This window comes from Ovis canadensis, chromosome 20 (genome assembly GCF_042477335.2).
Source record: "Ovis canadensis isolate MfBH-ARS-UI-01 breed Bighorn chromosome 20, ARS-UI_OviCan_v2, whole genome shotgun sequence".
NCBI classification, from domain to species: Eukaryota; Metazoa; Chordata; class Mammalia; order Artiodactyla; family Bovidae; genus Ovis; species Ovis canadensis.
In genome coordinates this window covers 26,407,575-26,422,325 of record NC_091264.1, presented here as the reverse complement: position 1 = coordinate 26,422,325, position 14,751 = coordinate 26,407,575, and the positions used below count along the sequence as shown (strand labels likewise).

At 43.3% G+C, this 14,751-nt stretch overlaps 1 protein-coding gene across 13 annotated transcripts in view; it reads right to left on the bottom strand.

Moving 5' to 3' along the window:
- Positions 1 to 1,013: 1,013 nt before the first annotated feature.
- Positions 1,014 to 14,751, bottom strand: part of RNF8 (ring finger protein 8) — a 36,541-nt gene continuing 22,803 nt past the window's right edge. For 4 of the 13 annotated variants that reach the window (XR_011251418.1, XR_011251421.1, XR_011251423.1 and 1 more), the window contains exons 4-9: positions 14,057 to 14,119; positions 11,654 to 11,743; positions 9,768 to 9,875; positions 7,360 to 7,564; positions 5,913 to 6,036; positions 1,014 to 1,477 (exon numbers count right to left, since the gene is read on the bottom strand). Coding sequence is in view for 7 of the 13 variants with exons in the window: in XM_069564246.1 (XP_069420347.1) it covers positions 1,461 to 1,477; positions 7,360 to 7,564; positions 9,768 to 9,875; positions 11,654 to 11,743; positions 14,057 to 14,119 (483 nt within the window). In the remaining 6 variants the exon portion in view is untranslated. Of the gene's footprint in view, positions 2,722 to 5,912; positions 6,037 to 7,359; positions 7,565 to 9,767; positions 9,876 to 11,653; positions 11,744 to 14,056; positions 14,120 to 14,751 lie in introns of all 13 variants that reach the window. The other 9 variants (XM_069564246.1, XM_069564249.1, XM_069564248.1 and 6 more) reach the window with 4 other exon arrangements.

Here is a 14,751-nt window from a genome sequence, read left to right as displayed (position 1 = left end):
GTATTTATCTGTACAATTCTAGAAATATTTATATCCCATGCAACGTATAAACAACACACATGGACAGGAGATAAACAGACTGTTACATCAAGATGGAAGTAATCTTCCTTCTATTTCTCCAGAGTTTTTTGATTTGGTTATAATGGCTATTTTTTTTTTTAAGGTTTTAAAAAAATTTTATTTATTTTTATTTATTGGGAGGATAATTGCTTTACAATATGGTGGTTTTTAAAGTATCATTTTCTATGTTTAACTTATTCTTCCTTGACAGCACCAGTATTTCAATCAGTAATCCTGTTGAGAAAGATGAAAGTGAAGACTAGGGACACCAGAATCCCAATATACAGAAGATTCAATAATGGAAAAACCTACCATCGCTATGAAATACCTGTAATATAAATAAAGAACTACAAAGAAAGGTTCTATAGGCAGGCAGTAAAAATGGAGAGGAAAATTCTTTTCCATCTGGAAACAAATCACTGGATGACATAATGCACAACCAGTTTCCTACTGGAGCTCCTTGTTTTGAATGACTACTCTGCAGCTTCCTGTGTGTTCTTTCCTTCTCATCACTGGTAACCAAGGATACTACAGGTTTTCCTACGCTTCTGTTTCCCAAACATCAAACTAGTTTTGTTTAAAACAGGAAAGCAGCAAAAGAGAAATGGCTTTTAATTTTTTTTTTTTAAAGCATATCAGGTTCTCAATCATGCCTGTGTTTTCTGACATTAGGAACTCCAGCTGAAAGAAGGGAATCCACTCCATCCCAAAACCAGGAAGTGGTGACTCATCTCTGAAATGAAAAGGAGACACGCCAGTCAGGGGCTTAACAGAGCCATATGCTGCGGCCACGATCTTGGGTTGGCTTCTGAGGCAGACATTCACTTGAGTATATCATCTGATACAGTGACTTTCTTGGTTGCGATTTATGAGCTGCCAGTGTTTACTTGTGAGACTGTCTGGAGCTGGAAGGAAAGGAAGATAAATATACCAAAGCCCAGCTGAGCAACTGATCAGTTTTACATTTTATTTTCAGGAAATGACATCTTGTTTTCACAAAGAAGAGGTATGCCATCCTCTCAAATAGAGGCTGCCTTTGCCTTTGGGGGCAGCAAAAGGGGTAATACCCAATTTGTCCCAAACAAATGTCAACAGAGGTGCTTCTGAGGTACCCAAACAATAACAACAACAAGTTTAAAAAGTACAACAGAAATATATAACCCATACAACACGTAGTGAACAGAGTCTATCAAGTACCCTGAAGCAGTCGGGGCTTCAGACAATGGTGGCAGCAGGGACGGCCCAGGCGGAGGCTCATGATGGAGGGCTTCCTAACTCAGTCTGTCCCAGTGGCTCCATCCCACACTCTCAGAGCCACCCAAGACCATCCAGGAGAATCTTCCAGACCATCTGAAGCTCCCAGTACCTGGCAGTCTGTCAACGTCTCTGGAGCACTGTCTTCAGAGCAATCTCTTTCCTTTGGAGAGAAAAGAGAGAGAGAAATAGAGGAGGAGCCTGCATTTCCCTCCCTGGCCTCCCTGCTGCCCTCCTCAGGCCTTTCCCCACACAGCAGCCACAGTGAATCGACACAGATGTGAGATCACATAACTCTGCTTATAGCCCACCCATCTCTTCTTCCAGAGTAAAAGTTCAAGTCCTTCTAAAGGCCTATAAATCCCTACTCGGCCTGCCCTCTGCCCAACCGTCTGACCTCACTTCCTGTTCTCCTCCCCATCGCTCATTACACTCCTGCTACGTCGCCTCCATGCTGTTCCTCCAAAACCCTTTCCCCAGACAGCAGCATGGCCACAGCCTTTAGAACACCCAAATACCACCTTCCCCTCAGTGACTACCCTGACTACTCTATCAAGAACTGCCAACACGCTTCCCATCACTCCTGGCCCCTTTCTTGCTTTGTTAGCGAGATAGCACAAATCACATCTGACTAATTAGATTTTCACTTATCCTTCTATTCCTCATACCTAGAAGAGTGCCAGGCACAAAGCTGGTCTTCAGTTAATACCTTTTGGAGGAAGGAAGGAAATACATAAACAGCAACAAGCAGGGAGAGGTGCAACTTCAAAGTCTGTCCAGAGAGGGCGGGGGTGGGAGGGGCTATTCACTGGCCTCTAGTGTTTTCCATAAGTTTCTGCTTCCTTGATCCCAGAGAAGCAGGGATCTTGGCTTACACCAAAGGCAATCTCAAGACTTTCTTTGAGATTAAGGTGTGGAATGCTTTGGAAGGCAGATTGAAAGGGTTATTACATTTATATATCAGGGAATAATAAGGGCTGTGCAGGAGACATCCATCAAGGGACAGGGCAAGGAACGACAATAAGTGACAGAAGAGAAGGGAAGGAAAAAGGGGGGGGCAAAAATGAGAGGGTGGTGACGGAGAGTTTCTTTTTAAAAAACACTTCTATTAACAAATCTGCTAATTTTTGATCCCATGATAATTTTGCAAAGGATAAATTTTTAAGAGTCCAGCATTTTAAACTATGTGAGTGCATGTATGTGGACACCTGCTCCCACCCCATGCCAATCTTGCTGAGAGCCACTTTATCTTAGACAAACACTGTCCTTATACCAGGTGGGCATGCTGATTTCATGCACATGACCTTCTAGGTTCTTGGTGCAGGACTGGGTACTTGCTGGGAATCCCCTAGCGGTCCAGTGGTTAGGACTCCGAAATTCCACTGCCGCAGGCACCGGGTTCAATCCCTAGTCAGGGAAATAAGATCTCATCTGCAACCCACACAACAGAATCAAAAAAACATAAAATAAAACATCTTGCTAACAAGTATTCTCTCTGGATGAGGTCAACTTGGCAGACCTGTTACTGCGGACATTCCCTACATAGTCCTTTATAAGGCTCTGTCTTTCAACAGGTGATGATGGTTAATAGCCAGGGAAAGCCTGTCAGGTGCTCTCCTCAGAGACAGAGTTTCTCCTGTCCTGTGTCTGGATCACCCTCCTCCTAGCCTATAGGAAGCCGGCAAGAGCCACAGGCTATGTGATCTCACCTGGGCCAATCTTCCTAGAGACCACCAACCTCTGGAGGGACATCTCTCTCACAGATTCAGGAAAGCTGCGGTCCATAAACCTTTCTCCCCACCTCAACACCCCCAAAAGGCCGTGGACAACTCCCACTAGCAGCCTTACTTTCATACTACACTACCAAGGGAGCTGGGAACTGCAATCTGAAAAAGTCTCTGAACTGAAAATCCCTGTTCTAAAGGACCGGCAAGATTTTATTCTAGATAATTTGCTTTTTCCTTTTTTGAGCACAACCCAAAGAAACTCCAAGGGAAAGCTTAAAGTGAGAATGTTAACACTCATGTCAACCAACCAACACTTAATGAGAATAGAATAAACGGGGAAGGGGGGGGCGGGGCAACTGACAAAAGACTCAGCTCCAGCACCTCCCCAGCTCATGTCGCAAAATGTCTTTCAGAAAAACCTCATGTCAATATCCCAGAGGGCTGCAATTACTCATGCGACACGTACTTAACATTCATTATCTGCCCCAGCTCCAGGGCACCCTTTCTCCAACACAGGATCTGGCACCCTAACACTCTCCTCCTCCTCCCCTCTTCTGGATAATCTGGCCTCACAGACTTTGCTGAGGCTCTATGGCTAATCAATCATGAGGCATTACTCTCCCGTGGGGATATGGGCCTTGAAGACACCAACCAGCCAGGCAGGCCTGGAGTAGCACTGCTCTTGGTGAAATCAGACAGGCAGACTCGCTTCTCTGAACTTGTGATAAGCGCTCCCCTACCCAGGAGGAAAACGGCCCTGCCAGTGTCAGAATGGTGACAGTTACAGGCCTGCCAATTCTAGTTTCCGGATCCTACATTTGGTCCTTTAAAAATTCCCATGCACTGGGGATTAAACTGGCTTTCAATTGGCAAAGAAGGTTAGTATCTGAACTGAGAATTTCCTCTGAACGCCACACTGCAGCCCACTGAAGCTGCTGATGGCTCTGGCACCTGTTTCCCTAAATCAAGCCTCAGCACCTCTGTCTGTCTCTGGAGAAAACCTCAAATCTGCACTTGCTGCGATAACTGCAGAAGCCGAGACTGCTGCCAGAGCTGCTCGCAGCCAGTGCGTGCATCAGGGAGGCCGACTCGGTTTACTTCGTTGGCTCCCAGTGTCACCAAAAAGGTACCTGCTTTAGCCTTCGGAGAGAGAAGGGTCTGATATTATCCACCTTGCAGTATTAACTCTGCCTGAGGGGAGTCAGAGATGAATTTAGGACACAGGTCCTTCTTTCTCTTTCCAACGGCTGCATGCATGTACCATGCTTGGACTTTTGAGAAGAAACCTAGTCAGTGGGCTGGGTGAAGAAAGTCTATATGGGCGTGTGGAGAGAAAGGAACCCTCCTCCACTGTTGGTGAGAATGTAAACTGGTACAACCACTACGGAGAACTCAGAAAATTAAAAACAGGGCTACCATAAAACCCAACAATTCCACTTCTGGGTATTTATCCAAAGAGAATGAAAACATTAACTCAGAAAGACATATGCACCCCCAATGTTCACTGCAGCATTAGTGACAACAGCTACGATACAGAAAGAACTTAGGTGCCCATGAACAGATGAATAAAGAAAATATACATACATAAATACATACACACACACACACACACACACACACAGGGCTACTACTCAGCCATAAAAAAGAATGAGATCTTCCCATGTGCAACAACATGGATGAACCTAGAAGGTACTCTGTTAAGTGAAATAAATCAGAGAGAAAGGGAAATTCCATACGATTTTACTTAAATCTGGAATCTAAAAAACGAAATGAACAAACATAATAAAACAGAAACAGACTTATAAATACAATCTACGAAGAACAATCTGGTGGTTTGTGATAGCGGGAATGTGGAAAGTGATAGCGGAACGGGTGAAACAGGGGAAGGGAATTAACTTCCACTTACAAAATAAATTAAGACACGGGGATGTAATGTACAGCACAGGGAATATAATCAGTAATACTGTAATTGCTTTGTATAGTGACAGATGGTAACTAGACTTATTATGGTGATCATTCTGTAACGTATAAAAATATCAAGTCACTAGGTAGATCAACTTTACTTCAAAGAAAAAAGTAAAAACAATAACCTCCAAAAACCAAAAAGCAAAAAAAGAAAGTACATGGGTATCCCCACCCACACACAGACCCAGCAAACTTAAGCTCACAGGCTTGGTCAAATCTGAGTTTCCAGGTCAGCACTCCTCTCAGAAAGGGGAGAAGAAAACAGAAGGCACTCACAACACTCAGCAGATACCTCCTAAGCCTTGGCTGTCCTCATGCTCCTCTGGCACCAGGCAGACATCAAGTCCTGTTTGGGCCACCAAGCGGGGCCCTGCGAGGAACAAACAGCTCACTGCTTCTCACGCCTCTGCTTGTGCTGACGCCTCTGCTTGGAAAGCATCATCCCTAGAGCCTTTAGAACTCAGTTCAAATGTCACTTCTTCTGTGAAGCTTGTTCCCATACCTCCAACCTGTCCAGGTCAAATTGAATGTCCTCTCCTCTGCAGTTTTTCAGCACCCTATTATGGAACTTGCACACTACCTACTTGCTTTTCTGTCTCCTCCACAGACTGTGAGAGCTGAGATAATACCTTATCTCTTTATTCCAATGCCTAGTGTAATGTTCCTATAAATGGTTAAGGACTGATGAGAGGTGGAAAGAAATAGCAATGGATTCTGCCAGAATCAAGTGGCTCCTAGGTTAAAAAAAAAACACCTCTGGGGACTCAAAACTGGGCACAAAGTCCAACAGCACATAATTGTCAAAAAAAGCAGAACATACTTTGATTTCAAAGAACCACCTGAGAGCTGCCCTACCCTCCCAAAGGTCAGAATGTCTTCCTTGGGCAAAACAGGCTCAACACCTACCCTGTGATCGGTCTGCTGCCCCTGCAATGGCTCACCAACCAAGGGCCAATTCCATACTACAGCTGCTTACAAGTCAGCATCAGATTTCTGGCCTGATTCAAAGAGGCTGATATTTGCTGAAGGGCTAGGAGAAAGAAAGCAATAGACAGAAGATCCTGTTCTTAGCAGTGTGGCATTTAAGCCTTTGGCTTCTCTTAACTCAGAAAAGGGTACATCCAAATACATACATGAACATGGCTTCCCGATGGCCAGGTGGTGGGAAACACCTGGAAGGGCAGTGAGCTTTTGATTCGTCTTCTCTGACTGGCCCTTTATGTGCAACCAATTGACCTCTCAGTACTCTGGCTCTGAGCTTTCCCAGAGGGTAGAGCTGTACAGGATTTCTTAAGGGACCAAACATGATAATCAGATCTACCCTCCTCCTCTGAACTCTCATCCCTGCCTAATAACCAATTCTTCTGATCCACTAGTTTCCTTGTGCTCTGCCCAGGACACATTCTTTTGCCACAAGGACATTTAAGTCTCAAGCAGGGTGGCTCTGTAATCCTCAACAGAGCAGGCCCCAGGTGTGATGAGATCACTTGTGTTAGAGGAGGAGATACTCTCTATGGGAGTATGGTTCCTTGAGGAAACTCACCCACCCTCACTTCCCTAATCTCTTTATTCAAACTCTCTCTGGGAAACTTGTTTATTAGGACACCCAAAGTTAATGTGCTTCCCTGGTGGCTCAGAGGTTAAAGCATCTGCCTGCAATGCGGGAGACCCGGGTTCGGTCCCTGGGTCGGGAAGATCCCCTGGAGAAGGAAATGGCAACCCACTCCAGTATTCTTGCCTGGAGAATCCTATGGAGGGAGGAGCCTGGTGGGCTACAGTCCATGGGGTCACAAAGAGTCTGACACAACTGAGTCAAACTAGTCCTAGTAAAGTTAACGTAGTAGGATTAAATTAATCTCTTTTTGGCTTAATGTTATGCCCGATTTGTGTAGTTAAGCTGTGACTCTTACAGATAGAACCTATATATGTTTTCTTCATATGTTTTGGCATTTTCCAAGTTGTGAATCTTTGACTTGTACACATCCTATTTATAATTTATTGTGTACCCAACCCAAGATTTCTGCAACCTACCGAGAGCAACAGACAGCAACTAAACTGTCTTGAACGACAGCCCCATCTAGTGACTAACACTGTAAGTTGTCCACCCCTGTGTTTTTCTAATCCCATCTTTTCTTATCCCTTAACTAAGACACAAACACCTAAGCCTCCCCATTCCCTGCTGCTCAAATATTCCATTCTGCCTCAACTGTTCCTTACATGTCTATTACCTTTAGCTTCCTTTACTTTCCCCCATTACTTCCACCTCCTTCTTAAGCTCAAGAACCGTTTACCTGACTCTTCTGGATCCAAAAAAGTCTGTTGAGGGGACTCACCTCTTTCCATACTCACTCACCTTTTCGTTCCCTGATGAGGACAATTCGTCGTTCTTTCGCTTCTGAGTTCAGATTGTCTACCATCTTACTAATGCAATTGTCCAGAACCAGGGAGCGGGTTTTGGACTTGATGTCCTTCCGACAAATGGGGCATTCTACTTTCCTCTTCATCCACTCATTGATACAGTAGGAGCAGAAACTATGGGCACAGTTCAAGGTGACAGCCTATAACGGAAATGTGAACACACACATCAGAACTGTGATGCTCACTGCCCCAGGGCCGCTGTGATCTCAGAGTTAGGAAAGCAGTTAGTTCTCAAGACGAAATAGAAATTAAACCATAACTTCATCTAGAGGCCTTACAAAGGGTATCAGAATCATTCCTAGGAACTGTAAATTTTAAGTTTCATGTTAGATTATTTGTTTTCTCTCTCAAAGTTAAGCTAATAAACTCAGGCTCCAGGTAGGCTGATTTGTCTTATTTTGTTCCACCAACTCAATTCACACTGCCAACGTGGCTTAGCTATCCTGCAAATAAATGCCACTGGACTTAAGCAGGACTAGAAAACATGTGCATGTCTGATACACATGCATCACTAATTCTCTCAGGAAAAACAGATGTATGTCCTAATGGTACATTAAAACCTCGATTTTAATTCACAGTGAATACTCAGTACACAGAATGTTAGGAGGCCCTTATCTCTACTCAAAAGAAGCTTTAAAAAGTATATATAAAAGCACTTAGGCTAGGGAAAAAGAATCTAAAAACAAAATAGGAAAAAATGTAATGGGTTCAGCTGACAGTGCCTTAAGTACTATCAATAAGCCTATGAGAAGAGAGAAAGCAGAAAAGGGCCCGTATCTGAGGTGCTCCTGAGCAACCCCAATGGTCAGCTTTCTGCCAAGGTCCTTATCACTTTTCAAAACATAAACCATACTCTTCGTTTCTCTTGTTTCTCTTGTATCTCCTAAGATACAACTTTTTCTGGAGCTAAAAAGTTTTCTTTCTTGCTTTTGGGAAAGCAGGGGGAAATAACACAAACTTTGTATTATTTTCCAAATGCCAAGTGGAAGCCAGAAGGCCAACTAGGAAACATTCTCAGTAAAGAATGAGACATACTAAAAAAAGAAAAAGTAAAAATAAAGAATGAGACAAAATTCTCATAAACAGGACTAAAAACCTGCTGACTAAAACGAAATCTCTAACCCAACACTGATTTTAAAAGAGGACCAGCAGGGAAGGTCAGCACATGCTGTAAACCAAACAAAGATCAGGTTATTTGTCTCTTACATGTTGTGCAGACGCTTCATGTTGGCTAACTCATCACTTATTCCGACCCCTTTCCTTGTCGTCTTCTTAAATTACGGTGCATAAGTCATGTCGAAACAGTACTAACTGAGTTTCTCCAAAGTAGGGAATCAAATGACTACAAACTATGGGGGAAATTATGATCTGAAGTCAAAGCAGATCCAAAGCAAAAGAAACAGGTCTATCCAGGACAGATTTTTCAGGAGGCTAATAGACCCAATCTCCCTAAAGGCCACCAGAAAAAAAGGAAGCTGTGTGTGTATGCGTTTTCTTTTTAAATGAGTCTGAAAAGCACTATCATTTAACAACTTAAGTGTAACACTTGTTGTGTAAGATGAACTGGACACAAGCGGTAGAATTTGTGAAAATAAGAGAGTTTATGCAAAAAGAAGACAGGATAACAAATGAAATCCTAGGCGTGATGTTTCATTTTCATAAGGAGCCTCCGAGTCCCTGAAAAATGTTCCATTTGGCCACTGAATCCCGTGAGCATACCTCAATGACATTTACCCCCTTGTTCAAAGGCTGCACTGCACGCCCACTCTCAGCACTGTGTCCATTCAGAGCAAAGAAAGACTAGCTTTATTGAGTAGCTTTATTCTGATACTTCAAATTTCTAATGCCATCTAATTCTGGATTCTGCCAGAATCAAATGGATCCCAGGAGTTAAAAAAAAAAAAAGAAAAAACCTTCAGGAGCTCAACACTAGGCAAAAAAAAAAACCCCCGCAAAACCCACAAAACCCAACAGCTCATAGTTGTCGGCAATGTAGGAAACATATGACATTCTGACCTGTGGGAGGGTGGGGCAGCCCCTAGATGGTTCTTCAAAACCAAAGTGTTTTTCCCTCAACAACAAAAAGATAAAGGCTTTATTATAGCCCCAAACACTGATTCTGCCAAAAAAAGAACTCAAGAACAAATGAAGTAAGAAAAAAGCCAGTGGAGGCAAGTGAGAAGTGGCCACCTCCAGCAGCCACTTTGAAGTCAAATAGCTACAGTAAGTTCCTGGAGGAAAACTCTCTTCAGAATGTTACCCTAGAGCAAAAGCAGTCTGTGTAGCTGAGGCTCCATTCAGGGGTAGGCGAGTGAGAAGGCGTGAGCCACTACTCATCATTACCTCAACGAAGTATTCTGAGCAAATAATACACTGGAGCTCATTCTCTAGCACGTCATTCATGTGGCTAAGAACTTCCTCCTTCTGTGCTTGCACCTTCTCCTTCTCTTCCTGCAAAGACATACAACCCCACCTGTCATTCGGGAGAACTAACAAGAATGCAAAACAGGACAGAGCAGGATTAATAGTATGCAGGAGGATTCAGAAAGAATCTAAATTAAAAATCCACCCTGGCGTAGTAACACTAGAATAAAATTCTTGCCCCAAGGATTATTGCTTCTCAGAACTGCTTTCTAATATAGGGCACTGTTGTCCATTCTTTTCCTTTCTCGACTTTATGAGTATGTATTGGTATTGTAGTTTCGGTCTCCCTCCCAAAAATAACCAAATGAGAAAAACTGAAGTCAGCATACCAACCCCGCCGACCATCCGAGGCCAGAACGAGACATTAGGTATTCTATAGCACACTGCAGTTCAGAGGGGATACAAAATCATCCTAAGCAGCCAAGAGCTCACTAGATAAGAAAGAAATGAGGAACAGTCCATAAAGGCAGGAAGCTTGAATTAGTGTATAAGGTCCTCTGTGTTCTCTGCAGATGTCTCTCCTACAAAATAAGGATAATATCCAAGGTGCCTGGAGGCAGGAGGCTGGAGAGATGGCCTGTTGAAGTATCTTCAGGCCTCACGCTCTGTGATGCTTGTTACTTCCCACTCCTGCTGTGCAATTTCCCTGTGCTTTCCCCAAGAGACAGACTGCTTGTAGACACCCTTTTCAAGAAGGATCTAGTGTCCTCTCTTGAAGTCAACATATATTAAGTGCCCCTAATGGGGAGAGGAAAAGCCAAAAGAGGGTATATTTGAGAGGTTATTTTTCATGTTTTATTTTCTCTTCTTATCAAAGCAAAGATTGTGAGACTAATCAGGACAGTGAAGAGGGAATGGACCCATTTATAACTAGAGTCAAGTTCCTTGAAAACTTCTGAATTGCTGGGTTTAAAAAATGTGGTGGCGTTTTAGAGGCTGGGGAATAAAGTACTACGTGATTTAAATAGAGGATAGGATAGCAAACCAAGTGGAAAAAGAGTCCTCTCCTTTCTGTAATCTGCTCCAGATGTGTACCTGAGGAAGGGTGGGCTGAGCAGGCATTAATTCCCAGGCATTAATTTCCCATCAGAGGAAGCAAACTGGTGGCCTGTGGACTACATCCAGCCTATAGACTTATTTACTTAGTTTGGCATTCATGGTATCAAAAAACTGAACCTGTTACTACTACTTAAAAATCGGGATACTTCACATAAACATCTGGATTTCCATTTTCTGTGAAAAACTCAGATCTGACAACACTGGGCCTGCACTTCTGGTTGGCAACTGGCTGCTGCTGAGAAGAGCTGCCTCTTGGGGTATGGGTGAGGGTGGAATTCCGCCTCACAGCTCCCCACTGTGTTCTTACACCCAGGCCACTTTATTCACTTCTATTATCAGTCTGACTCCAGGGGGCATTTGAGTCTACAACCCCTAATTTAAGAGTGTCATTGATTTGATGTGAGAAATAATTACACAAACGCATCAAGATGAACCGCTTTTCCTTTTGACCACACCACCCCTTAGCCTCTGTGAGTGAGACACTCTGAAGGAACATCTGCCACAGACAATGGACTAGACTGCAGAATGTATCGTTCCCAGCAGTTCGCATCTGAATGAGGGAAGGGAACAGATGTTGTCTTACAGGCAGAACCTTCTACAGGCCTAAATAATTTTACAGATTATTTCCCTTGAGACAGGGAATAGCCATACCTCTCCCTCCATTCACCAAAGCAACCCTTGCACTGCTGAAAATGCTGAGCTGCATGTACCAACCAAATTCTAAACCTTCTTCTTCTTTCCAGTACCTTGGTCTGCTCCAATTCTTTGTCCTTGGCTTGAATGATTGCTTCAAAGTTCTTCTTGCTGCGATTTAGCTCTTCCATCAGCGACCGATACTGCAGAAACACAGCAGATACACACTCAAGATGCAGGGCACTATATTGTTCCTTTTAGCCACCAGGCCCTGTCCCTCCCTCTGTCAGCAGCTTTGGTTCAAGAGATTAATGGATTGGGCAATTTCAAAATAATGTTTTTGTTTCTCCAAGACATACCAGTTAAATGCTGCCTTTTTTTTTTTTTTTTTTTTTTCAGGGAAAGGAGCAGACAGGGAGGGAAGCCATCAAATCTATTAATCCCTCTGGAAATAACCCAATCTTCATGGTCATCCAAAGCAACTGAAGAACTTCCAGAGAGTCTGACTTTATGGGTTTGGCTTGGGGCCCAGGGATGTTCATTTAAAAAAAAAAATTTTATTGGTATAGTTGATTTACAAAGTTGTGTTACCTTCTGCTATACAGCAAGGTGAATCAGTTATACATATATATGGGATATGCATTTTTTAAAAAGCTACCCAAGCGACTCTGGGAACCAATGCTGAAGAACTAGTAACTAACTCTAAGGCTACCCAGCACTAGAAGCAGCTTTTAAGAAATAATTAGGGATATACAGGATTCAGGAAAACTAGATTACTGTTTTCATTGAAATGAAAAAAAAAAAACCTTTAACCTATTTACTCTATAAATCACATACTATGTGCTGATAAGGCAACACTGCCTGAACTCTGCCTTGGTATTCTGGAAACTGGCATGCCCAAGAGCTAATGGCTCATTTACCATGACTCACTGCCTACATCAAATATCAAGAAGTTCCATTTCTATGAAACATAATGGTTAAGTATAGATTATATTTTAAATTTCATTTCAGATCCTTTTTTTAAAGAAGGTGGTTAAGTATTCTGAAAAGATATCACTCAAAGAAATACATTTCAAAATGCATGGGCTCAAAAAAAAAAAAAAGTCAGTGATATCAGAAGTCCTTAGTATTCACCTTGACTACTAATTAGATGACTGTGCCTTAACTTTCTCATCTATAAAATGGGAAAACAGGTGCCCCTTCTACATTGGGGTTAGTAAGAAAAAACAAAGACATACATGAGAACACTCAGGAAAGTTTTAAAATCTCTATGCAAAGGCAAGTTGTTATAATTATAAGTCTGGAAAATGAAAAAGAACAGCTTCAGAAGGACCATCAAGTGAAACAAAGAACCAGTGTGTTTCATTTGAGGGTGGTGAGCCCCCAAGCATGTCAGAGAACCATGGCCTGACAGTGTCCCGCGCTGGGTTAATGAAGGGGGACAGCCAAGCGCCTCATGCTGAACGACAGCATAAGTCGTTCTGTCTCAGGACAGTGTAAGGCGTTGGGGGTGCAGGGTTCTTAATGATCCCTCAAGGATTTTCAAGAGCAGAACCTTCCTCTTTTCCAGTCAATTTCAAAATGATATCTGTATATTAATTTAACAATTCTCTAAATGGGAAACATGCACATCCTCCCAACCTAGAAAATACACAAGCTTAGAAAATAAAATTCCAGAAAGATTGAGTTTTTCACCTAATTCTTTCCAAGGCTGTTTGTGAACCCAAGGAAATCAAAGTGGGCAAACTCCCAAGCATGCAGGAATATGTGGCTGTTAGCGCTGTAAGAAGGTTGACAGACAGGTAAGCAATAAAAGAACCAAATTTGAAACAAATTCTAACCCAACAGCTCATTTTTCTCAAGAAGATATGAACGCTAACCTCCTGACTTAAACTACTAATCATCACATATAATTGATAGAAGACAAAGCAGGTTTTTAAGATGCAAACAATAATAACAGAGCGAGGTACTAAAGTTAAATTAAACAAGTAACAGGTAATCTTTTAGGATAATTTTATTCCTGTGAGTCTTGCCTGTTTACTAGTAAATTGATGTTTCAGTGGCTGGTAAACTGCAAATTCTCAACCTAATCTAAGATGCGTAATTGGAACATTCTTGAATGGTTTCAGAATGGCTTCAGCTCAGGAATAGTGAGGTAATGGAGGCACTGCAGGCCCTGGTGGCCAAGTCACGGCTCGCAATTTCCCTCTGCTGCCCTCACCTTTCTGAATGTGTGCGGCCATTCTCCCAGAGAGCCTCCTAATTGCTACAGGCTCTGTTTCATCTTCACTAGAGCATCTCGTGCTCAGATGAAGATGTAAGCTTTCACGCTGAGGTCTGGCGTGTCTGTGAGGTTCCAAATCTCAGACCTGATGCTGTGAGCTGCTGCCACCTGCTCTGTCTACAGCCTGGAGGTGCTGCAGAGGGGTGTGCAGAGGCAGCCAGTGGGCACATGAAGCCTGGCTGCCCCCACTCTCGCCCACTATAATCTCAGGACAATAGCAAACATAAGTTACCTCCTGCAGAGCCTGGGCCAGCTGCTGCTTCAGGTCCTCTTCGCCTTCCTCTTTCTCCAAACCCTGAAAAGCCAAAAACAAAATGGAAGGCTTCCCTGTAGAAACGGGGGAAAGGGGCAAAATACAGTAACAAGCAGAGCTGACCTGCTAGCAGAGGCATCTGGAAACAATAGGGGACAGGGAGGGAGTGGAAAATCTCCCATTTTACTTTAAGCTGTTGGCAGTAAGGGACTTAAGCAGAGTTAAACTGCTCAAACACTGTACATCTCAGGGCTGCCACCTTCAAGTCACCACTCAGGGGGCTCTGGAGCAGCTCTGGATTAATACTCCAAGTCCCCTTCACTGGCTAATGCTATGACTCTCAAAAGGAAGGAAACTGAGAGTTTCTGCATCACCAAGTATCTAAATTGAAATACAATCTCCTGGGCTGGCACTCACAGCTCCGCCGTGTTTTTCCTCAGTTCTGGCCGCTCTGTCTCTCACTCCGCGTCTTTCCCACCTCTGGCCCATAAGCTGTTCCTCCTCCACCGGCCTTGGCTGCATTTCCTCCAGGGCCCCTCGAGTGTGGATGTCTTCCACATCATCACTCCCCTACATCCAGCACCCTCCACCAGAACCTCTGGGTCCTTCCCTCCTTAAGAATTACCTGCCCACTTAATACATCAACTGGAAATTGTTCTCTTAATCTACAGACT